The sequence below is a fragment of the Mirounga leonina genome, unplaced genomic scaffold (genome assembly GCF_011800145.1).
Source record: "Mirounga leonina isolate KUSES-001 unplaced genomic scaffold, KU_Mleo_1.0 Mir_115, whole genome shotgun sequence".
Taxonomy (NCBI): domain Eukaryota; kingdom Metazoa; phylum Chordata; class Mammalia; order Carnivora; family Phocidae; genus Mirounga; species Mirounga leonina.
In genome coordinates, this window is record NW_023270268.1 from 105,161,074 (window position 1) to 105,187,598 (window position 26,525).

General features: G+C 35.2%; 1 protein-coding gene and 1 pseudogene across 1 annotated transcript; one reads left to right on the forward strand and one right to left on the reverse strand.

Moving 5' to 3' along the window:
• The first annotated feature begins 1,313 nt into the window (after window positions 1–1,313).
• Window positions 1,314–2,132, forward strand: LOC118001049 (succinate dehydrogenase cytochrome b560 subunit, mitochondrial-like). Its single transcript, XM_034990986.1, has 2 exons — window positions 1,314–1,392; window positions 1,495–2,132. Exons 1-2 carry the CDS (start codon window positions 1,314–1,316, stop codon window positions 2,130–2,132), a joined length of 717 nt encoding a protein of 238 aa, XP_034846877.1.
• Window positions 2,133–16,012: 13,880 nt separating this feature from the next.
• On the reverse strand, window positions 16,013–16,233 carry LOC118000698 (annotated as a pseudogene).
• Between the last annotated feature and the right edge of the window lie 10,292 nt (window positions 16,234–26,525).

The window sequence follows — 26,525 nt, forward strand, 5'->3', positions numbered from 1 at the left end:
CATAATAATGTGTCAAATGGGGAGTAGCATTTTTTCTTAAAAATCTGATAATTGCTTTACTTAAATCATTTAATTTAAACCTCATTTATAACCTAACATTCAGGCTTTGTAAATCACTGACATAAGCGAAAAGAAACTGGAGCCAGGAGACTATTTTCCTACATTAAGTAAGCTTGGCAGCCAAGATTCAAATTTAGCTCTTTCAGAATCAAGGCTCAGACTATTCCAATCTAATCATGTCTCCCCTCCACTGCCCCCCCCCCCAAATGTCCTTAAAGTTTGAAAGTAAAATGAGACTGTTACTGACCTAAAGAACTCAGATATGAGTTTGGTTTTTTAATAATATCAAAACATCTCTTAAAGGTTACATAACTCTGTTTTCCATATTTTCAATCTCAGTAAGTGGCACACGGTAAAGCATAAATCTCTATGTCCTGAGTGGCAAAAACAAAACAAAACAAAAACAAAAAATTAATGGAGACCTAGTAAAACTAAGAAAACTAAAGAAGAACTGAGGAAGTTCTGCATACATCTCTCACTAATTTGGGAACTTTGCATACAAACAGGGAAAACCCAAGAGGACACAGAAAAAAGTAAAAGCCTCAGATGGACTTGAAAATTAACTGATCACAGGAACACTCTCTCCAATCCACATAAAAATCTTCTGTCAGAAAAGGAAGCCTTACAATCTCAAGATATTTGAGGGGGAAAAATACTCAGCTATCTGACAACTAATCCATTCAGTCACTGGGGCAACTTCTAACTAACCAGTGTGAAAATAATAACAAGAAAAAATGATCAGTGACATTAATACCTGCATACCATGTGGGGAAAGATTCAATAAATTTAAGTCACAAAAAAACACATAAAAAATAAAACTTCAGGTAAGAAAAATAAAGAGCCTGAAGTTGTTACGTTATTTTATCTAACATTGTCCAATTTTCAACAACAAAAATTACAAGGCATACACAGACACAGAAAAACTGACCCATAGTCAAGAAAAAAAGCAGTCAGTAGAAAATGTCTCTAAGTGGATCAATACGTTGGATTTAGCAGACTTCATAGATGCTTTTATAAATATGTTAAAGGAATTAAAGAAAACTATATTAAGAAGTTAAAGAAAAAATATGATTATAGTGGTTTGTCAAATGGACTTCCAGTAGAGAAACACAAACTATGTAAAAAAAGAAAATTCTAGAATTTAAGTATGTACTAACCAAAATAATGGAAAGACATTGACTAGATGGATTTAAAAGCAGAACAGATATGCAAAAGCATGAATCAGTTTATTTAAAAGTAGATCAGTAGAGAAGATGGCTGCACTCTTGTTGAGACATGTTGGCTGTCATTGCCTCTGTGCCCATTTTAGTCCTAGGTTCTGTATCAGAAATGCTGTTCCTTTGGGAACTACAGCCACAGAAGGGATGCAGAAGTTCTGGAAAAAGAATACTAGTTTAAACTGTCTTCTGTCTCCGCATATCACTATCTACAGTTGATCTCTTCCCATGGCAATATCCATTTGCCACTGTGGTACTGGTATGGCCTTGAGTACAGGGGTCTCCCTTTCTGGCTTGTTGGCCCTCTTGGCTCTGGGGACCTTTCAATCTCATTTGGAACTTGTAAAGTTCCTGTGTCTGGGGAGATCACTTATCTACACAGCCAAATCTGCACTTGTCTTCCCTCTCATGTATCACACCTGGAATGGGATCAAACACTTGGTGTGGGACCTAGGGAAAGGCCTGAAGATTCCCCAGCTACACCAGTCTGGAGTGGTTGTCTCGGTTCTTACTGGATTGTCCTTTTCAGGGCTGACAGCCACGTTAAGAGCTGAAGTTCCCATCACTGGTCTTCCTATAAATGATTCATTGACCTCTCTTCCTATGTTACTCCCTTCTCCAGCCAGGGGAAAGTTCTCCTGCTTTATTCAGAGCCTTTTGAGCTTGCACATCACCTTGGAGCTCAGTAGCAGTAGAGTAGCTAATAGGACCATAGCAGTGGAGAATGATCCCGTTTCCCCCTTGTTTCTAAAGATGGGACGACTCAAAAATTCTCTTTTCCTGCCCCAGCTTGCAGCCTACTCTGGATCTAGGAGCCCTCATTCTCTCTCCATATTCGGCATTGATTTGCGCTGATGGTCAGCTTTTGGCTCCTCATCCTGAGACAGTGAAAACAAATGCCAGCTCTGTGGCTTCTGCCATGGGGACTGGGAGTGGGGCTTTGGGTGCCACTGCCTGTGGGTCGCTAGCTTAAAGGACAGTTCTGTTCATTGGTCAGAGCCCAGAGTCTTCGGCACCCACACAATATGACTGAAAGAAGAGGGATGGGGTGGAGGGGAATTAGCCTGTTCCAGCTAGAGGGAGATAAACAGGGTCAGGTGATTTTTGAAGTAGGTGCTTTGGGGAAAAGATATAGTTTTCAAGGCAAAAGGAAGATCCAGAAAATTATCATTGAACCTATTAAGGGTTATTTCTTTTCCCTGCATTTCTGGATAAACAAACCTTTTTTCTAATCCAAATTCATGTGACATCTTTTTCTGAAACTAAATTAAAATACTCATTTTGACTTCAAAAACAAAACAAACAAAAAAAACAGATCAATAGAAATTATCCAATATAAAAGACAGATTGCAAAAAAACCCCACATTAAATAAAAATGAACAGAGATATGTGGGACAACATCAAACATGCCGATGAATGTGTAATGAATTTCCTAAGGAGAGAGAGGAGAAAAAATACAAAAAAAAACTTTGCAAAATTCATGGTTAAACATTTTCCAAATTTGATTCTATTTAACTTCATGTAGGAGATATAAAAATATATCAATAGCCAGACCAACAATAACAAACTGCTGGAAGACAAAGAGATTATTAAAGCTGTAAGGGAAAGGTGATTCAGCCACCTATGGAAAAATAGCAAAAATATGACTTACCATTGACTTCTCATCAGAAAAAAGAAAGGACAGGTAGCAATGGAATGACAAAATGCTGAAAGGAAAAAATGTCAATCAAAAATTCTATATCCAGTAAAACTATCTTACAAAATGAAGGCAACATATATGCTCTGATAAACAAAAAAGGAGAGCATTTGTTAGTAATTCTGATCCATAAGACAAAACTATAGAGATTTTGAATATACAAGCAAAGCTGTGCTATTTTTTATATCTGCCTTACTACAAGTTGTACAAAAAAGTATACAATTAAGGTGTTCATTTATATATAATTATTATTCATCATCAACAAAATTAAGTACAAAGAGATCATCTACAATTTGATGAAGGGGTTTGTGACAAAAAGGAAATCATCTCTATTATTAAGCTCACAATGATGTTTTATTTATTTATTTTTTTTATAGCAAGACTTTCTCAATGAAGGCAGTGCATTTTTTTTTTCCCCATCCTGGTATAGTAACAATTAGCCTATGGTCTGGCAGCTGATCTATTGACCCCACATTGAGTAGCATTGCATACAATTCCATTTATGAAACAAATGTTGTAGTTTTTTAAATGTTAGAATTCCTTATGAGAAAAGCAGTAATATAACAATATTTATTGCTTTTGTATTTATTTACCTATCACTTGAGCAATTATAATCTAATAAAATGGATAAAATCTGCATTTCACTTCTTTAAAATTTTTCAAATTTTTGTTATACTAGTTCCTGAATTGCATCACAAGAGAATAGTTAAATATTTGTTAGTCTATTCTTTTACTTAGAAAAATCTATTTGCTTTCTTTTTTTTTTTTTTAAGATTTTATTTATTTATTTGAGAGAAAGAGACTGAGAGAGAGAGCACATGAGAGGGGGGAGGGTTGGGAGGGTCAGAGGGAGAAGCAGACTCCCCGCCGAGCAGGGAGCCCGATGCGGGACTCGATCCAGGGACTCCAGGATCATGACCTGAGCCGAAGGCAGTCGCTTAACCAACTGAGCCACCCAGGCGCCCTCTATTTGCTTTCTAATCATTCACAGTCTTCTTAATTTCTCAAATTATATAAGTTATAATAAAAATATTCTCCTTTTGTGTCTTTTCCTTATTTTCTTTGCAACTCAACCAGATTTTGTGAGGTCTAATGGTTACAAATGAGAAGATCTCTGATTACTGCATTTCCTTTTGAAAAAAACAGATAGTGAAGAACTTAACCTCAGATTAATTTACATTTTGCATGTCTGAAATTAAGATGATTCAACCCAGGTAAGTAAAATTTAAAGTTGAATTTTCAGTTAGAAGTTTGCTTTTCATCCATCATCAGTTTATTTTTATAAGTGAGCCCTCAATAAATCATAGGTGTTTTTGGTTCTAATCTTTCATGTGTTTTATCAACAAAGGTATGGAAGTAAATACTCTGAAACCATTCTGGGACCAGCATATGTAGTACCTTCCTATAATTTGACCACAATTTTTTATTGAACCACAGCTATAGTTTCAGCCCTAAACTTCCTCTGGGATTTTGAAGAATAGTATTTGACCTCTTGCCACAAGAGACTAGCATTAGGCTCTAATTACAGAATTTCATAATGTGGCTATGGTTTTTGAGAAATAAGTATGAGAAACATTAAAACTTCGAGATTCTATAATTGTGTAGGTGTGACCAGGTACACACATATGAATATATGGTAAGTAGTAAATATGTGTGACACAATTAGAAAATTAAATGGCATATTAAAATGCTAATTAATTATCATAGACATACTAAAACATTTGGTAAATTCATTAGAGTAGCTTCCAGAAAGAGGTATGAAACATAGAAAGAAATCGCATGAAAACAGAATTAAATGTGGAATGTTGGGTCAATTGTGAGAAAGGAAATCTATCTGGCAGCAATGAATAAGAGCTCATTTACAAGAGTAAAAAAAAAAAAAAGGTTGTTTTCACCTTCTACTAAACAAAGTTTAGCTGTCACAAATCTACCCCATTAATCTGCCCATATCTTACTGAACTTCAATATTTTATTACATTGTTATTATTTCTTCACTGTTGATTTCCACTTAAAAATATATGCCATGGTCTAAAAGAGCAATGTGAAATTTGCTATATCCTAGTTCTCCAAACTGGACCAGTGAGATTCTATTTTCTAGGAGTTCTTAATTTAGGTAAAGAGAAAGTACATTAATTAACTGAGAGAGCTTGCAGTTGGTGAAGAATCAAGGACAAAGGCTACCATTTGATATGGGGAATGGGCAGGGGCCACAAATTAAACCATGGGCAAGAAGGACCAAGAGAGTTTATCTGTAGAAGAAAAACAAAAATGAGACAGACACACAAAAGACTGAAGAGCAGAAATCAGCAGACATTAGAGATCTTGAAACCATAAAGAGAGACTGAGTTTTCAATTCTCCAAGATCTCCTTGTACCTTTTGACTCTATTTCAATTGATCTGTCTCTTCTCCAAACTGAAATAGAACATATTCAAATTACATTTTGATACTGAACTGCCTCATGACCTCTTATTTGTGAATTTTATTTGAAATTAAAAATTTTTATAGTTATTTATATAACTTGCATTTATAGACATTTTTATGTTTCTCAAACTGAAAAAAAATGTGTTGTATTTCTTTTAATTTTCTATTGTTTTTACATTTTAGGATTGCAAAGTCATTACTCTGTTTATTTTAATACTGTGAAAACTTCACAGAGACTATGGACCTAGTTTGCTATATAGTGTCAATTTTTACTCCCATGGATAATAAATTGAGGATTTACTGTTGCACCGACCTAAAATACAGTAAAAGTAGACAAAGAATCCCATTATTTACATTTACAAGATACAATGAGTAACATAAAATATGCATAGATACAATGTTTAATTTTTAGAGTTCAGATTCTCCTTAAAATATAAAAGCCATCTCCTTAAAACATAAAAGCCATAAAAGCATGGGTGGGATCTTTCAGAAATTCAATTTTAAATTAGTATGTTAAGACTATATGTTTTCAGGACCCTGGGATCATAACCTGAGCTGAAGGCAGACACTTAACTGACTGAGCCAGCCAGGTGCCCCGAGACTCTATGTTTATAAAATATTGCAAATTCTACCCCTTGAACAACTTGCTGTTTTGAGAATCAGTTATCAAAGGACCAACTCCTGTTCTAGGCAAAATACAGGGCTTATGAGAAGAAACACTTAGAAGAAATTTTCTTTATCAACACAAAGTTATTTTGAACAGGTGTGTTTATATCATAAGAAACTAAGAAAATCAATCTTAAATGGCAAACTCCCATTTTCACCCCTGAGGAGCATAGGGCTAGAATATAAAACATAGGAATTTTGGCAGGAAGAGGTCTTGTTAAAGTATCTTATGTACCTCCTGTGGACATAATCTCCCTATGATACCCCAATCCCCTTATTTTGTTATTGTTTTAAGGCACACTGTAAAGACAACAAAATAGGCATTTTCAGGGCTATGGAGTCTCTTCTGTGGCAGCAAAGTACATAATCAAGCAGTGACAGGTGTGCACCACATGAAGTGGTAAAATGTGATTTGTAGAGATTTAATGACAAATATGTCTCCATAAGGCTCCATTCCAGGTTGTGCCCCCCAACTGTTCCACAGGTCTTCATCTGGTTGCATCTAAAGGGAATTAAATATCTTCATCTTGAGATCTAAAGAGTAATCTAAAAATTAATTAGTTTGATAAAGGGAGAAAAGGGACTTATCACATTTATTGTGGTTAAAATATTAATAAACTTTGATACTTGTCAAATTGATTTAAGAATGCTTCCTACTTACTGTATCTTAATGTAATGCCTGACTACCATTCCAAATTAAAAGGCAGCTTCATTGGTTAAAATCAGTATTAGCAATGTCCCCTCCACTTGAGAGCTCCATGCATTTTTGCTTAATTCTTTATCTTATCCCTTCAATGGAAACAACAATGAAAGTAAAATTCTCTTTCACATACTTAGGAGGTTCTTTCCTATAATATAGCGTATATTTCTGCTTTGATCATTCCATTGTGAAATACTGACATTTTTAGATAGACTAAACATTTTGAGTGATGGTGGTAATAAATAGAGAAAAGAAGTATGGGCCAAAACTAAATTTTATATCTAGACAATGAATGTGAAGTAACTAGTAATTACTCAATGACAGTTTTGTCCTCTGGCTTTAGATTCTGACTACATTTATGGGTTAGGGTTGTTATTTGGGTCTCTTCTATGGGCTGAACATGATGTCAATAGTAAGACTCACATTACCAGGTAATGTCCTCCTGCTTTACCTCCTATTCTACATTGTATTTATAGTGTAGTATTTATTTTTTCCTCAGCTTTTACCCATAACAATTTATCACACTGAACTAAAATTTATTTTATAATAGCATATTAATAGATTCATACTCTGATGGTGATTCATTTATATGTCTTATCTGTATGGAAGATACCTGGTGAAATTCATCTGGAGTTGGAGAGATGGTGGTTAGATATGAAGGATATGCTAGTGCTTTGAATCTGGACTTTTATACTAGCTCAAGACCTTAATAGCCAAAGGTTCCCTTAGCATAAGAATATGGATATAGAGGGAGAAGAAAAGATGGCGGAGGAGTAGGGAACCCTATTTCAACTGGTCCCTGGAATTGAGCTGGATATCTACCAGCCCATTCTGAGCACCCACGAAATCAGGCTGAGATGTAAGAAGATCTGGATCTCTACAAACAGAATATCGCAGATGGTTGGTTTCGAGGTACGAAGCAGGAAGCCGTGATTCCAGGGGTAGATATCGGAGGATAAACAGTAGCGGGAGGGAGACTGGATGTGGGGATCCTACACTGGTGGTGAGCAACAGCCTTGCTCGCTGGGGCCGGGCACAGACTCGCAGACCGGTAGCAGCAGGGAAAGGAATTTAGGGCAGGCCCTGGGACGGAAACCTGGAGCAGCAGGGTCACACTTGAGAACTGGGAGCCGTTGGCTGTTTTAGAAACACAAAGGGCAGAGACATGCCCCAACCTGGAGGCAGGACTAGGAGTGCTGCAGAGGGGCACACAACCCAGGACGCTGCAGTTTATAGCAGCACAGACAAAAATGGAGACAGTGTGGCCTGGAGAGCTCACTGAAGAACAGACTGCGATCTCTAGGCTCTGAGGCAGAGGGTTGGAAATGGTCTCTTCTGCTCTGACTCTCAGAAGAGACGTGGAAAGCCACCAGGGAAAGCCGCCAGAGAACAAAACCCAAAAAACTGATTCCCACTGAGCCCATCCCCAGCCACAGGTGGGCAGGGCAACTCCGCCCAAACAGGGTTGCCTGAGTAACAGCATGGCAGGCCCCTCCCACAGAAGACAGGCTGGGAAAACAAGAGGCCAGCAACCCTAAGGTCCCAAGAAAACAGGTGCATCTTGCTTGGGTTCTGGTCAATAATTTGGACTCTATACATTCCCTCAGCCACCCATCAACAGAATGACTAGGAGGATGAACCCCCAAAATAGAAAAGACTCAGAGAATATGACTTATGCTGCAGATTTACAAACGGATGCAGATATAACCAAGATGTCGGAGATGGAATTCAGGCTAGCAATTGTGAAGACAATAGCTAGAATGGAGAAATCAATTAATGGCAACATAGAGTGTCTAAGGGCAGAAATGAAAGCTGAGTTGGCAGAACTTAAAAATGCTATCAGTGAGATCCAATCCAATCTAGATAATCTAACAGCTAGGGTAAGTGAGGCAGAAGAACGAATAAGCGACCTGAAAGACAATATAATAGATAAAAAGGGAAAAGAGGAGGCCAGGGAAAAACAACTCAGAATCCATGAAAATAGAATCAGAGAAATAAGTGACACCATGAAGCATGCCAATGTCAGAATAATTGGAATCCTGGAGGGAGTGGAGAAAGAGAGAGAACTAGAAGATGTTTTGAGCAAATTGTAGCTGAGAACTTCCCTAATCTGGGGAATTAAATAAACATTCACATCCTAGAGGCAGAGAGGACCCGTCACAAGATCAAGGAAAACAGGCCAACAGCCTGGCATGTAATAGTAAAACTTGCAAATCTTAGAACCAAGGAAACCATCTTAAGGGCAGTTAGGGGGAAGAGATTCCTTATGTACAGAAGGAGGAACATCAGAATAATGTCAGACCTATCCACAGAGACCTGGCAAGCCAGAAAGGGCTGGCAAGAAATATTCAGGGTACTAAATGAGAAGAACATGCAGCCAAGAATACTTTATCTGGCAAGGCTCTCATTTAGAATGGATGGAGAGATGCAGAGCTTCCAAGACAGGCAGAAACTGAAAGAATATGTGACCACTAAGCCGGCCCTGCAAGAAATATTAAGGGGGTGTTCTATAAAAAGAGAAAGACCCCAAGAGTGATATACAACAGAAATTTACAATGTCTTCACAGGCAACATGATGATAATTAATTCCTATCTTTCAATAATCACTCTCAACGTGAATGGCCTAAATGCTCCCATAAAATGGCACAGGGTTGAAGTATGGATAAAAAGACAGGACCCATCCTTATGCTGTCTATAAAAGACTCATTTTGAACCTAAAGATACATCCAGACTGAAAGTGAAGGGATAGAGATCCATCTTCCATGACAATGGACCTCAAAAGAAAATTGGGGTAGCAATTCTTATATCAGACAAATTAGACTTTAAACTAAAGTCTGTAATTAGAGACACAGAAGGACACTCTATCATTCTTAAAGGGTCTATCCAACAAGAAGATCTAACAATTGTAAATATTTATGTCCCCAACATGGGAGCAACCATCTACATAAGCCAACTGTTAACCAAAATAAAGAGTCATATTGATAATAATATATTAATTGTAGGAGACCTCAATACTCCACTCTCAGCAATGGACAGATCATCGAAGCAGAAAATCAACAAGGGAACAGAGCTTTGAATGATACACTGGACCAGATGGACCTCATATATATATATATATATATATATACCAAACATTCCACCCTAAAACAACAGAATACTCATTCTTCTCAAGCACACATGGAACTTTTTCCAGAATAGACCACATACAGGGTCACAAATCAGGTCTCAACCAATACCAAAAGATTGAGATTATTTCCTGCATATTCTCAGACCACAGTGCTTTAAAACTGGAACTCAATCACAAGAAAATATTTGGCAGAAATTCAAATACTTGGAAGCTAAAGACCACTCTGCTCAAGAATGTTTGGGTCAACCAGGAAATCAAAGAAGAACTTAAACAATTCATAGAAATCAATGAGAATGAAAACACATCGGTCCAAAACCTATGGGATACTACAAAGGTGGTCCTAAGGGGGAAATACATAGCCATCCAAGCCTCACTCAAAAAAATAGAAAAATCCCAAATTCACTAACTAACTCTAAACCTTAAAGAACTAGAGAAAAAGCAATGCCTAAGCCATGCATTAGAAGAGAAATAATTAAAATTAGAACAGAGATCAATGAATTAGAAACAAGAAACACAGTAGATCAAATCAATGAAACTAGAAGTTGGTTCTTTGAAAGAATTAATAAGATCGATAAAACACTGGCCAGAGTTATCCAAAAGAAAAGAGAAAGGACCCAAATTAATAAAATTATGAATGAAAGGGGAGAGATCACGACTAACACCAAGGAAATAGAAACAATTATTAGAAATTATTATCAACAACTATATGCCAATAAACTGAGAAATCTGGATGAAATGAGGCCTTCCTGGAAACCTATAAGCTGCCAAGACTGAAACAGGAAGAAATTGACAACCTGAATAGGCCAATAACCAGAAAGAGATTGAAGCAGTGATCAAAAACCTCCCAAAAAACAAGAGTCCAGGGCCTGATGGATTCCCTGGGGAATTCTACCAAACAGTCAAAGAAGAAATAATACCTATTCTCCTGAAGCTGTTTCAAAAAATAGAAACAGAAGGAAAACTTCCAAACTCATTCTATGAGGCCAGCATTACCTTAATGCCCAAACCAGGCAACGACCCCATCAAAAAGGAGAATTTCAGACCAATATCCCTGATGAATATGGATTCCAAAATCCTCAACAAAGTCCTAGCTAATAGGATCCAACAATACATTAAAAAGATCAGCCACTACGACCAAGTGGGATTTATCCCCAGGATGCAAGTGTTGTTCAACATTCGCAAATCAATCAATGCAATAGAACACATTAATAAGAGGAGGGAGAAGAACCATATGGTCCTCTCAATTGATGCAGAAAAAGCATTTGACAAAATACAACATCCTTTCCTGATTAAAACTCTTCAGAGTATAGGGATAGGGGGAACATTCCTCAAGTTCATTAAATCCATCTGTGAAAAACCCACAGCGAATATCATCCTCAATGGGGAAAAGCTGAGAGTCTTTCCCTTAAGATCAGGACCATGTCAAGGATGCCCACTCTTGCCACTCTTGTTCAACATAGTATTAGAAGTCCTAGCAACAGCAATCAGACAACAAAAAGAAATAAAGGTATTCAAATTGGCAAAGAAGAAGTCAAACTCTCTCTTTTCGCAGACGACATGATACTTTATGTGGAAAACTGAAAGACTCCACCCCCAAATTACTAGAACTCATCCAGCAATTCATTAATGTGGCAGGATACAAAATCAATGCACAGAAATCAGTTGCTTTCTTATACACTAACAACACAACTGTAGAAAGAGAAATTAGAGAAATGATTCCACTTACAATAGCACCAAAAACCATAAGATACCTCAGAATAAACCTAACCAAAGAGGTAAAGGATCTATACTCTAGGAACTACAGAACACTCATGAAAGAAATTGAAGAAGACACAAAAAGATGGAAAAATATTCCATGCTCATGGATTGGAAGAATAAACATTGTTAAAATGTCTATGCTACCCAGAGCAATCTATACCTTCAATGCCATCCCGATCAAAATTCCAATGACATTTTTCAAAGTGCTGGAACAAACAATCCTAAAATTTGTATGGCATCAGAAAAGACCCCGAATCGCCAAGGAAATGTTGGAAAAGAAAAACAAAGCTGGGGGCATCACGTTGCCCAATTTCAAGCTCTATTACAAAGCTGTGACCACCAAGACAGCATGGTACTAGCACAAAACCAGATATATAGACCAATGGAACAGAATAGAGAACCCAGATATGGACCCTCAACCCTATGGTCAAATAATCTTTGACAAAGCAGGAAAAGACATGCAATGGAAAAAAGACAATCTCTTCAATAAATGGTGCTGGGAAAATTGGACAGCCACATGCAGAAGAATAAAACTCGACCATTCTCTAACACCATTCACAAAGATAAACTCAAAATGGATGAAAGACCTCAATGTGAGACAGGAATCCATCAAAATCCTAAAGGAGAACATAGGCAGTAACCTCTTTGACATCGCCCACAGCAACTTCTTTCAAGATACATCTCCAAAAGCTAGTGAAGCAAAAGCAAAAATGAACTTTTGGGACTTCATCAAGATAAAAAGCTTCTGCACAGCAAAGGAAACAGTCAACAAAACAAAGAGGCAACCCACAGAATGGGAGAAGATATTTGCAAATGACACTACAGATAAAGGGCTGGTATCCAAGATCTATAAAGAACTTCTCAAACTCAACACCCAAAAAACAAATAAGCAACTCAAAAATGGGCAGAAGACATGAAAAGACACTTCTCTGAAGAAGACATACAAATGGCTAACAGACACATGAAAAAATGTTCATCATCATTAGCCATCAGGGAAATTCAAATCAAAACCACATTGAAATACCACCTTACACCAGTTAGAATGGCAAAAATGGACAGGGAAAGAAACAACAAATGGTGGAGAGGTTGTGGAGAAAGGGTAGCCCTCTTACACTGTTGGTGGGAATGCAAGTTGGTACAGCCACTTTGGAAAACAGTGTGGAGTTTCCTCAAAAAATTAAAAATAGAGCTACCCTATGACCCAGCAATTGCACTCCCAGGTATTTGCCCCAAAGACACAGATGTAGTGAAAAGAAGGGCCATATGCACCCCGATGTTCATAGCAGCAATGTCTGCAATAGCCAAACTGTGGAAAGAGCCGAGATGCCCTTCAACAGATGAATGGATAAAGAAGATGTGGTCCATATATACAATGGAATATTACTCAGCCATCAGAAAGGATGAATACCCAACTTTTACATCAACATGGATGGGACTGGAGGAGATTATGCTAAGTGAAATAAGTCAAGCAGAGAAAGTCAATTATCATATGGTTTCCCTTATTTGTGGAACATAAGGAATAGCATGGAGGACATTAGGAGAAGGAAGGGAAAAATGAACAGGGGGAAATCGGAGGGAGAGATGAACCATGAGAGACTATGGACTCTGAGAAACAAACAGGGTTTTAGAGGGGAGGGGGGAGGGGGGGATTGTTAGCCCGGTGATGGATCTTAAGGAGGGCACGTATTGCATGGAGCACTGGGTGTTATATGAAAACAATGGATCGTTGATCACCACATCAAAAACTAATGATGTATTGTATGCTGACTAACATAACATAATAAAATTTTTAAAAAAAGAAAATGAATGTAGCTAACATTTTTTAAAATACCACTTTTCCTTAGAGGAAAAAAAATGCCACAATTTCTCTTGCTTTAAAAGTTAAAGAACACAATCCAGTAAATATTATTACTGCTCAAGTTTTAAATTTTATCTTAAGGACAATAATTGGAATGGGATAATAGAAATAGGCTGAAGAAAAGCAACAGAGTGTCAGGAGAAATAGAAAATAGAGGCACAACAAGAACTATGATTGTATTAGTCTGGGTCACATCAAAAGATAGAAATTATATCAATATTATGAACATGGGGAATTTAACATTGAGAACTATTAACTAGTAAAAGGCGATTACTAAATAAGATGTGCAGAAGTAGAAGATATCAAAGGAGTACAGTAATAACAAATGTATAAATCCCTTCCTCCCTCTAGGGCTGAGGAGAAGGAAATAAGACTTTTCTTAGAAACTTAGAAACTTATGGTAGGGGACAGGCTCATAGTCTGGGATTAACACCTCTTTAGAGAAAGTAGGGGAAAGGAACACTCAGATTGTGATAAGTAAACTGAAGCGTGTGGGCCAGCCCTTCAGGTGATGGAGAAACTTGCAAAGTGTTTGAGCTGTGGTTGGTCTACAACAGTAGCCCACTGAATGGCAGAGAAACCCACTCAAGTGTTTGGACTCCATCTGGTTCATTGGGGCCTCTGAGGTTAACACTACAACATTTCACATTCCACATTCCAATCCATAGCTTTTCCAGACAAAATAGCTCAACCCCTTCGTGCTGACCTAGTTCTGCAATCTCTTTCTAGACAAAGGTTAATATCAACATCATGTGGCCAAAGAACAATCTCTAACTCTAGTATAACAGCGCAAGTGAAGAAAGGGTTGATCTGCAGCTAATAGTCAGTATATTGAAAACTCTCACATTCTGCATTGACAGCAATTCACATTCCATACATACCTTTATACAAATGTTTGAATTTCCATAAAACAACAAAAACAATTTCATGTTTCACTTAACAAGATGTAATTAGTCTTTGCACAAGGGATGAAGTTCTCATCTTCCCCCCAAATGAGGGGACACAAAGTCCAATTGTCATTGTATCCCATCACTAGCTATATTAGATACTACTCAAATCCAGTCACCATTTCACTGAATATTTGTTACCTAAAGAAAAAATGTAAGGCTAACCTCCAATAACTTTATATAAAGTAATAAGAGGGAAGGGAGAGATGAAAATAGATGGCATGTGTAGAAAGAAATATATACACACAATAAGCAAAAAATATATAGATACAAAAAACTACCACAGCACTCACTTCTGTAATTGATCATGATGCTACATTTTATATCGGCAAATCTGTTCTTCTGCTACCAATTCCATATTTTATGTGTTTTCAGCCAGAACATGGTTAGTGTTCTTTAATCAGGTCTGATGATTCAAGCTCTTCATTTCTGAAGGACTTGAGTCCTCAATAGTTTTCCTTTCTTTGGCTTCTCTAGTTTTTCTTAATTATCTTTACTATTGTGCAGAGAAGTATTAAAAGTCTATTCTCTTAAATGTATTGACTCCTCTGTGTTCCTACTGTGTGGAAGCAAAATATCTATCGATAATCAATGTCAATCACTTCAGCCATTAGAGTAAACTTTTTGCCTGTTATTTTGGTGGATATGGTACCCAAAATTGCCAGGTGGCAAGATTGTTTTCCAATTCAATAGTACCAGTGTTGCCTGACCATAGAGGAAACATACCCTTCTTGAGGACTAAGTCCATTTCACAAGTGGAGCTCAAATTTGCCATATAAAGAGCAAAAGTTCTTTGAGTAATTTACTAAGGATGATAATGAGAGAAGCCACTCCCATTACCACTCCTTGATTTCCTGATTCCTGTATTCTGACTATGGGGTGAAAGTATCATATAATGGTCTCTAATTCAAAGCATAAAATGTATCCTAAGGAAGATCCCCATCCTTTTGATATAGTCTCCCAACTAATGTCACACTTGAATCTTCAATAAGCCATTGTACTAGGCCAGCCAATTCTTGGTCATGAGGTGCTGGTAAATCCATTAATTACACGAGCATGTGCTGAAATTCTCTTGATAAAATTGGTCTAGGAGCCAATAATCTAAATCTGTGTCTTTCCTTAACTATAAACCTCCATACCTCCCTGAAATTCAGTTTTCTGTTAAACTCTTCTTGTGGAACAATGGGTTTAACAAGAACCAGATAAAATCAGTCTGGATATGTTTTTACTTTTTAAAAAATTGCAAATTTAACATAACCTTCAAAAACCTATATTCTCCTCATTTGTACTCTATATTATAAAATATCCAGTTTTTTCCTTTAGAATAATTAATAATTAATAATTTAAGCTGTCTCTACACTTCAATTTATAAGCTCCACTTCTTGGTGCCGAGTCTTTTTTTTTTTTTTTTTTTTTGACTATTACAAAAGTTATTTAACAAAAAAGTTCAATATAAAAATGCACATGACCAGATTTTTATATTGAAGTAAAACAGGTGCTATGAAAAGGGGACATGTGGAAACAGTTGATTTCTTCCAGTGAACACACCCATTGTTTATACTCATTCCAAGGCTTCTAACATGATACTATTTTTTGTATTACCACCATTCCAATATTGCTCTGTTGCCCATTAGTTGCCATCTCCACACATTCATCTATCACAAGATTCATAAAGGGATTGAACCCCTGCAATATTCCTTGGACATGTCTGCCACCATTTAATTTCATTGATAATTTCTTGTCCAGAAGTTTTTTCAACTTGGTTGTGTGAGCTTTGCTCATGGTGTCTACTGAGTGAGCTCAAAGATGCCTCCAAACAGAATTCGTGCCATCATCATGCTCCTTCGGGAGGCCCCTGGGTATCAAGTTTCAAAAAGAAGTAAAAATTGAAATGTGCTTGTGATGGCTGTCATGCTAAGTCATCTCTCATTGTCACAAGAAGTATGACTCAGCTGGTATAATCAACATACTGCTAGTCCCTTGAAAGATACTAGGCAGATAAATTTTTTCAATTACATCTGAACAGGGTATTCCAACCCAATAAATGGAATTTGGTCTCTAGCATTTATAATGTAAATCCTACCAAGCATGATATCTTTAGTTCTTTCACATCCTTTAGGTAGATGGCAAAAATTTGGCAAGAATAATGTATTGTTACACACACACACATAAAGTTTTATTATATTGCATACATACTTTATTTTATACTCACTCTCTTCTATTTCATTTCTGTTAAAAATGAATTTTTCCATCAATTGATGAATGGATAAAGAAGATGTGGCATATATATACAATGTAATATTATTCAGCCATAAAAAAGAATGAAATCTTGCCATTTGCAATGACATGGATGGAGCTAGAGAGTATAATGGTAAGTGAAGTAAGTCTGTCAGAGAAAGACATGATTTCACTCATATGTGGAATTTACAAAACAAAACAAATGAACAAAGGGAAAAAAACAAAAAGATAGAGACAAACCAAGAAACAGACTCTTAAGAGAACAAACTGATGGTTACTGGAGGGAAGGTAGATGGGGGGATGGGTGAGATAGGTGACGGCATTTTTGATGAGCCCTGGGTGGTGTATGGAAGTATTGAATAACTATATTGTACACCTGAAACTAATATAACATGATATGTTCACTAACTGGAATTAAAATAAAAACTTTTTAAAAAATGAAATTTTTTTAGGGATTCCTGAAGCCTAGCTACTCAAAGTGATGTTCTCAAAAGTGATTGTATCTTTCATGAATACCTTCTAAAATAGAAATGCTATTAAAACTTGATTATTTTATGTCTATCCCTTCAGCAACTTGTCTAAACCTAGTCATTCTAATCTATAGCAATGACAGTTGTACACAGAATAGCAAGTAATCTTTCTTCTTATGCAGCATGATTAAATAAATTGTCTGGGTTGGTGAAACCAGTTTTACACTGGTTTTATATTCATGCTTGCTTTTGGTATCTTGCCTCACTAGGTGTTCAAAAGCATATGCAACATTACCTTGATTTCTGCTATACTGCTGACTTAAGTGGTTTGTTTTCTTTTGCCTTTATGATACAGACTCTATCTGGGTCAGGTTACTGCTGGGTTCCCAGGCACAACTGCTATACTGGTGAGAGGATACAGATCTGATGCTTTGTGAGGTATTTAAACTTTGAACACACATTGAACTAGTAACTCCAGTCAATAGTCTCATAAACATTTGCCATGGCACAGTAAAGACCAGGAGAACCTTTATGGGAATGTCAGTGTGAATTCAATTTTGTATCACTCTAAAGGTTACTCAGTAAAATCCTTACTTTTAGGAGGATAAAACATGAGTAGGAAAAAATAAGTGCAATGTTGACAAGTTATAAATGTGTTCAGAGCAATGAGCTGCATTTAGGAGAAAAGGAAATTTACTAAAGTGTTTTAAGTGGACTTTAAGGGAGAATAAAACTTCAGGGTTTAGATTTAGGTGATTTTTATAGGGCATGATTTTGAGCTATCACCAATTATTTATACCTGCATCAAAGAAAAATAAAAAAAAATTCTCGATGACTGGACTAAAAAGTAAGCTAGGTAACTCTAAAAGACACACACTAAACCTCCCAAAGCATTACTCTTGTTAATACCTGGCATAAACTGAACCTAAATATTCATGTTCCCTGTTTGTCTACTGTTTGTGGGATATACACTGTGATTTTGTTACACTATAGCAATTTCATGTGGAGAACTTAGTAACTTACTCAGTTATTTAATTTCAGTTACCCATTCCAGGAAAGGGGCAGAAAAAACACATGGGAATATTCATTAAAAAATAGTAGCTGTATTAATTAGCTATTGCAAAACAAAAACACATTTCTTCAGATCAACTATCTTAAGAACAAGAGATTTGTTGATGCTACTTGGGTGGCTAACCAAGGCAGGACTCAGCTTGGCAGCTTACCTAAATTTGATTATGTTCCCTTATGAACCTAAGAGTCAGCTGGGGGTTATCTACTCCAGGGTGGGTTCATATAGGAAGAACTGCAGATCTGCAGGTTCTGGTCTGTTCCACATGTGTCTCATCCCCCTGGATCAGCAGATCAGCCAGGGCATGCTCTCCTCATAGTAATGGCAAAAGCACAAGAGATCACACAGAACAATGTAGGGCTTCTTAAGGTTCTGGTCTGTTCCACATGTGTCTCATCCTCCCTGGATCAGCAGATCAGCCAGGGCATGCTCTCCTCATCGTAATGGCAAAAGCACAAGAGGCCACACAGAACAATGTAGGGCTTCTTAGATTCAGAAATGGCACACTGTCAGTGATCATGACATGCCATTAGTCCAAGCAACCCACATAGGACCAAAAATCCTAAATCAAGGGGCCAAGAAGGATACTAGACCCATGCTAAGGCCATTCCAAAGCTAAAGCCATAATTCAATCCCCCTCAATAGCCAATGTCAGAAAGGGAGAATTAGTGACAGGTACAGTAATATCTGCCTCCAGAAAATGAATCAAGATTTTATCTACTAGAAGAATCTGTGGTAATATTCTGGAAAATGGAAAAAATGTGAATATCTGATCTGTATTAGTGGATAATAATAATAAACAGTTGCATGTGGTTTTGATTATTAAGTTTAAGATCCCTTCAAGAAACACACACACAGAATGAGGAAATTGAGAAAAAAAAAAAAAAAAACCATAAATCTAAAACAAAATAAAATTTGAGTCTATAACCTGGTTTTCACTTCTCCTGTTGCTCACATTATTTTTTTTGCCATTTTTATCACCACCTGGAATTAAAAACTACATGGCTAGTTGATGCTTCATGGTTTTTGTTTATGTTTCTGTGGGTAGATCTTTTTAATTTCAACAACATTTTGATCCTGGAATCCATGGTGTGGGCCTTTGTGTGCAATGATGAAGTAATCTGAATAAACATTTTTCACAGGTCACCAAATGAATGGATGGACAAAAGACAGATCTTGTTCGGTTATGTTCATGATGGTACTTGCAACATTCAGCTTCCAATTTCAAGTGTATATCTGGTTGAGTCTTTAATGCATTTAAACTTTTTAAATTCATTTTCTGTGTTAATTTATCACATAAACTCTTCTCTATTTTTATAGGCCCTTTAAGGAGGCCTAGAGTTGGTTTTGTTAAGCCTTTCTTTTTATTCGAGGGTACTCAGTGCCTCCCACAAATTAACAAATATCACAGTCTCTTCTCTGGCTCATGTTTCAAATTCTTGTGATTTTAAACTTCTGTATCACTTTCCTCCTAATTTGTGCTATGTCCATATTAAACTTACACATCACCTAGGTTGCCTGTGTTGCCTCAAATTTCGTAGAGGGTGGTATGGTTGAATTCAGTCATTTAATCCATTTACATCCATGTTTATTTTACCAAAGATTCTGAGCTTACATAATAAAATATTTCAATAAACTCATTAAATATACATGTATTTGGTGATTATTTGATGAACATTTAATTGCAATACTGACCCAAATTGCATTAATTGCAATTAGTTAAAAGTTAAAAATTATAACTATAGCTCATTACTAATGTGTAAATAGTGCAAGTATACGTATTTTTTAAATAAAAAAATAGCCATCAACAATTATGATTGTTAATTTCACAATTAAATGATAAGCTTAAGAAACAGCAACAAGGGGCGCCTGGGTGGCTCAGTCGTTAAGCGTCTGCCTTCGGCTCAGGTCATGATCCCAGGGTCCTGGGATCGAGCCCCACATCGGGCTCCCTGCTCTGCGGGAAGCCTGCTTCTCCCTCTCCCACTCCCCCTGCTTGTGTTCCCTCTCTCGCTGTGTCTCTCTCTGTCAAACAAATAAAAAAAAAAAAAGAAAAGAAAAGAAACAGCAACAAGAAGAAAGGACATTATTTGTGAAAATGTGAGTGTGATTTACTGCAGCTCGGTAGCAGGAGTTTCATAACTATATTTCTTTAAAACTACTGAAAGAAACAGAAGTTCTTCATGAGCTTACCTATCAGTCTATAGACAAACTAATTGAAAAAAAAAATGTGTTCTGGGGCGCCTCAGTGGTTCAGTCATTAAGTGTCTGCCTTTGGCTCAGGTCATGATCCCAGGGTCCTGGGATCAAGCCCCATATCGGGCTCCCTGCTCAGCGGGAAGCCTGCTTCTCCCTCTCCCACTCCCCCTGCTTGTGTTCCCTCTCTCTGTCTCTCTCTCTGTCAAATAAATAAATAAAATCTTTAAAAAAAAAAAAAGAAAAGAAAAAAATGTGTTTCATGTTCACTTGACTCATCCTTTTGGACTTTCTGCTAAGGCTAGAATATTATATATTATTTGGTTCTAAGTAGATAGTTTTCTGTTATATACCATTGATTGCTTATACATGAGGAGATTTGCCTTAATTCCACATCTTTATCTTCATATCTATCAATAGTGAACTGATTAATGTTTCTAAGATGTTCATTTATTACATTATAGTCCGTCCATTTCACACTAACAGCAATACCACAGCAATCTATCACTGTTACTTCAGACAATGTTCTGTAGACATGTTGACCTGAAAAAGGGCATGTAGAAAAATGTAGAATAGTGTGGTTGCAAAAAATGCAAGTTCATAAACAATATGGTAACATAAACTTTGCTCTGGTTTTACTTCTCAATTTACCTTCTACTGTTTAAGTCCCATATCTGGTAAAATATTTAGAAAGACTCATGTAGCAACAAAACTGTTATTACTTGTGGGGAGAGATTTCCCCAAATCATAACAATAGTTTGAATAATCTGCACAATCTCCCAATGGATGCTCACCATCACTGAAGCATTGTCTTTATATTACCATAATAATTTTATTCTGCCATAGAATGCATTTCTTTAGGGTTATCCCTAAAGTATCCCATCCTGAGAGCCCAGATCTTTGAATTTGGTCTGAGCAAAAGAGGGGCTAACTACCTAGGCAGAGAACATTATTTTAAATTTGTTAGAGTTGAGTATAATGCTTTAAAACTGAAATCAACCATAACAAAATATAAGGGTGTGATTATTATTTTTTTTAATATTTTATGTATTTATTTAATTGAGAGAGAGAGAGAGAGAATAAGATGGGAGGAGGGGTAGAGGAAAAAGGAAAAGCAGATTCCCCACGGAGCAGGAAGCCTGACCTGGGGCTCAATCCCAGGACCCTGGGTTCATGACTTGAGCCAAAGCCAGACGCTTAACCAAATGAGCCACCCAAGTGCCCCAAGGGTATGAATATTTTTAATTTACTCTTAACCTAAGAATATCTACCAATAACATTTTCAGACTTGTGATGATTCAAGAGTCATAAGACTTGTAATGATTTAGTAGTCATAATATTACTAAGAAATTATTTTTTAAAGAAAAGCAAAGAACATAAACAAACTAATGAACTAATTAAAGATAATACAGAATATGAAGATCATTAGATAAACATTTGAGTAAGAAACTATTATAACTTATAACTTTACGTTTACAACAATTGATAATATAACTGTAAAGTTTAAAATAAATGGTAAGAAGTATTTTCTAAAAATGCAGAGGAATAAAATAAAAAGTTTTATTGATAGGAATAAAAATTGCAGGTCATTTCAACAAATTTTTGGAGGTTATGGGGGAAGATAACTACCATAACAACATCTTAGGGATATTAATTAGTTTGGGCTAAGGTGGGAGAACTTTTATTTATATTTATATATATATATTTATATTTATATTTGTATTTATATTTATATATAATTTCTTTAAAACTACTGAAATAGTTTTAATATAAATATAATAGTTTTAATATAAATATAATTATATATAATTACATTTGTAACATGTAGTTATGTATGTAATTATAAATCACATTATATAATATGTATATATAATTATATATGTAATTAGAAATTATAAATTGTATATGTAATTATAAATGCAATATATATAATTATATAGATAAATCGTATATAAAATACATCTCTCTACATACATAATATAAATTTAAATATATTATTAAAATATTTTAAGGTAACCATTTGAATAATAAAAGTAGAATATTTAGTGTTCACACTACTGAAGGAAAAATCTATATGTCATCAATTAAGAAAGGGCTACACCTTTCCCTAAAGGAAACACCTGCCTGAAATAAAGTTAACAAAAAATCACATCTTATAATAAGTGGAATGATAAATATCTGTGTCTAGTAAGACACAAATTTTCTCAGTTTATGTTAAAATATCAAGCTATAAATTTACAAAGGAAGCATCAGTAGTAGCACAATGTGGTTGAAAATACTGACATTACAAAGATGTAGAATCAAAGTCTGGCAACATCAGCGAAATTTGGACAAATAAGAACTTAAAGTAAAATTTTAAAATGAGACAGGGAGAGATGTTTTGTATTCATAAAAATTATAATCCACCAAGAAAATATAACATTCATAACTTTTATGTACTGAGAAAATTCAGCAAAACTGAGAATTTGACAAACCTGTAATTTTTTTTAGGACTCCTAAATACCTCTTATAGTGCTCATCATATCATTTATATAGAAATTAAATGAGGTTACTAGATATTTGCAGGGTATAATTAATAAAAGTGATCATTGCACTAAAAAACAGAAGCATCTGATCTTCAAATATCTCTGAAATATTTACTTAAAAAGACTATTAATTTGTACCCAGGATGGGAAATACTAAAAATTTCCAAAAATTAGAAATTGTGCATAGGTGATATTTTCTGAGTGTTTTGCAATTAAATTAGAAGTTAAAAATTAAGAAACAAGCAACGTTTTGTTCTTGCTCTTTATTTTTTTAACTTGAAAATTTTAAATCACATATGTGAAAAAAGCTTGACTAAGAAAAAATGTCATATGATACTCATAAGTAGTCTTTTATAACCATAATTATAAATAAGAAAATAAAATTAAAATAATTCTATCAAGATTTAAAAGAAAATACAAAATAAATGTAAGAATAAACTATCAATAATCATAAACTAAAGAATTAATAAAACTGAACAAAAAGCCCCTTAACAAAAAATGTTTGTAGGAAGATTAATATGGACATGATTTTACAAGACTGAAAAAGAAAATAAAAATGAGTATTAGCAAGAAAACTCCAGACTGAAGGAGATAGAAAAATATTAAGAACATTTTGGTAGAAAATCATAAGAATTTTGAAAATGGACAACTAGTAAAACATAAATTATGAAAATTATAGAAAATTTAAAAAGGTAAAAAAATTGGGCACAGTTTAACCTTTACCATTTATATTTCACAGTTTTTTACACCTACTTACATTACAAATTGAAGAATATTTCTTAGTGATAGAACACCTCAACTCAAGTAACAAAGAATAACTTTAAAATTGAATTATATTTTTTGTATTGCATTTTTTTCTACCTCTGCTCTTGGAGAGTTACTGTTTCATTCTTTTAATAAACAGGCATGCACACTATAAAATGCCAAGATGCAATGCAGTAAGTAGAGTTGTTGTGCTTTCTTTTAATTTTCATTCAAGTGTCATGGTTTACATTTTAAATCTTCATCCCAGTGAACAAAGTAGAGAGAATACCACAGATTTATTAAGGGTCTAAACTTCAAATCCATTTTTAAAATGTGATCAAAATAAAATAAAATGCAGGAATAAAACCAAGTGGGATATGCAACTCTTTGTATTGTGTTATAGTCCACATACTGCATTATGTGATTGTGTATACAGGTGGCCAAGGTATTTATCCAGCATCTCCCTTATTTGAATGGATATTTTGAGCCTTTGCTTACATTTGAGTATTAGGGAAATATTCGTGTATGTCTGAAAATGTAAAGTAGTGCCATGTTTAGTGTCAGAGAACAGATAATTCCATTATAGCATGTTGAAGTTTATTTTAGAATGAATAAAAAGGCTTTGTGGGGGAACATGTAAAATTAATGGAGATCAATATACTTCTCTGAATTTTGTAATTTCACCTGGTACTATGAGAGAGACAAGTAAAAGAGAAGGAAATTACAGATGACTCTTGATTGCTCTGCATGTTACATGGTGCCTTTTCATTTGCAGGAGAAGAGTCAATAGATAGTACTTAGGCCTTAACTTATGAGAAGAAACAACAGATTTAATGGGGAAAAGATATATAGGGCTGTGTGTAAAATGATTCGCTTCATAAGCCTGTCTCTGCAGCTAACTAGTTTTGTACTCTAAATTATTTATTTAATCCCTCTAGACCTCAGTTCCCCATGTAGAAATTAGAGGATTAGGACAAAAATACTTCTAGGATCCCCGTTAAGCTCAAAATCTCCAAAGTTGATGCTTTGGCGAGTGATAATACCAATTTTTCCCATTTTTCTTTTAGTCATTGTTTCACATACTCATTTTCAATGGCTTTACTTACCTGATATTCTTGTAACTTTTCATTCTTATATATTAGAAAACTTGAGAAAAAATGTGAGAATAATACAAGAAACTCCTGGATATCATTTACCCAGATCCATCTATTATTTATATCTAATCATTCTTTCTCTCTCTCTCGCCCCCCCCCATTTCTCTCTCTCTGTTTCTCTCCCTCTCATGCATGTTTGCCTGTATGTGTATATGCATATTTTTTCTGAAACATTTGAGATTAATATGGAGACTATTCTTTTAACAAAACAAGAGTATTCTGTTACATAACTACAATATAGTTAAAATGAGGAAATTAGCTTTGGTACAACACTATTATTTAATCCAAAATCCATATTAATGTTTCATCAATTGTCAAGATGGAGTATTTTATAGCTATTTGTTTTCCCCTGTCAGGTCCAGGATTTAATCCAGGTTCAGACATTACATTTAGTTGCCATGTGTTTTTAGATTCCTTTCACCTGAAAGAGTTCCTGAGCCTTTGTTTCTTAACATTGAAATTTTTAAGACTACAGGCCAGTTATTTTGAAGAATGTCCCCATTGGTATTTGTATATTGTTTGCTGAAATGGTGTCTGATATTTATATAGCCTCTCCTGCTTTCTTTGGCTTAGAGTTAGCATAATATATTTTTCTCCATCCATTTACTTTTAATGCATATGAATCTTTATATTTAAACTGGGTTTCTCATAGACAATGTATAATTGGGTCTTGTATTTCTAACCTCTCTAAATCTTTCTTCTAAATGATGCATTTAGAGCACTGACATTCGCAGTGATTACTGATATTGTTGAATTAATATCTACCATATTTGTTACTGTTTTCTTTTTTGTTGCCCTTGTTCATTGTTCTTATTTATGTGTTCCGTTCTTTGTCTGCCTTTTGTAGTTATAATTGAGCATTTTATGATTTCATTTTTTCTTCTTTCTTAACAAATGATTTATATCTCTTTTTTTACATTTTTAGTGGTTACCCTAGAGTTTATAATGTGCATTTACAATTAATTCAAGTCCTTTCAAATAACACTTCACAGTGCTTCATAGGTATTGTGAGTACTTTATAATAACACAATAATCCTAATTCCTGCCTCTCATTCCTTTTATCAGTGCTGTCATTCATTTCACTTCTATTAAGCATATAGAAGTAAATATATTTGGATATATACACACATACATATGCTATATATAAGCACACATATTTGAATATATTGCTGTTACTATTTTGAACAGTTATCTGTTAAATCAATTAAGAATAACTAAGGTTTTGATATACTTTCACTTACTCTTTTTGATGCTCTTCCATTTTTTTAATATAGACCTGAATTTCTGACCTGTATTATTTTATTTCTAAAGAACTTCTTTTCACATTTATTAAAAGGCAAGAGTACTGGCAACAAATGCCCTCAATTCTTATCTGTCTGAGAAAGCATTTCTACTTCATTTTTGAAGGATAATTTCACAGGGTATGGAAATCCTGGTTGGTGGCTTTTTTCCTCTTGACACTTTAAATACTTAGCTCTACTCTCTTCTTGTTGCATAGTTTCTGAGAAGTCAAATATGATTGTTATCTTTGTTCCTCTATAAGTAAGGTTTGCTTGTTGTTGTTGTTTTCCCCTCTGGCTGCTTTCAGGATTTTTTATCTTTGATTTTCTGCAATTTGAAAATGATATGCAGAGGTGGTTGGGTTTTTTGTTTTTTGTATGTGTGTTTTTGTTTTGTT

Coding starts and splice junctions, on each gene's coding strand:
- LOC118001049 (XM_034990986.1), top strand. CDS start 1,314: ATGGCTGCACTCTTGTTGAGACATGTTGGCTGTCATTGCCTCTGTGCC. Junction 1,393..1,494: donor TAGGTTCTGTATCAGAAATG/CTGTTCCTTTGG, acceptor CTATCTACAGTT/GATCTCTTCCCATGGCAATA.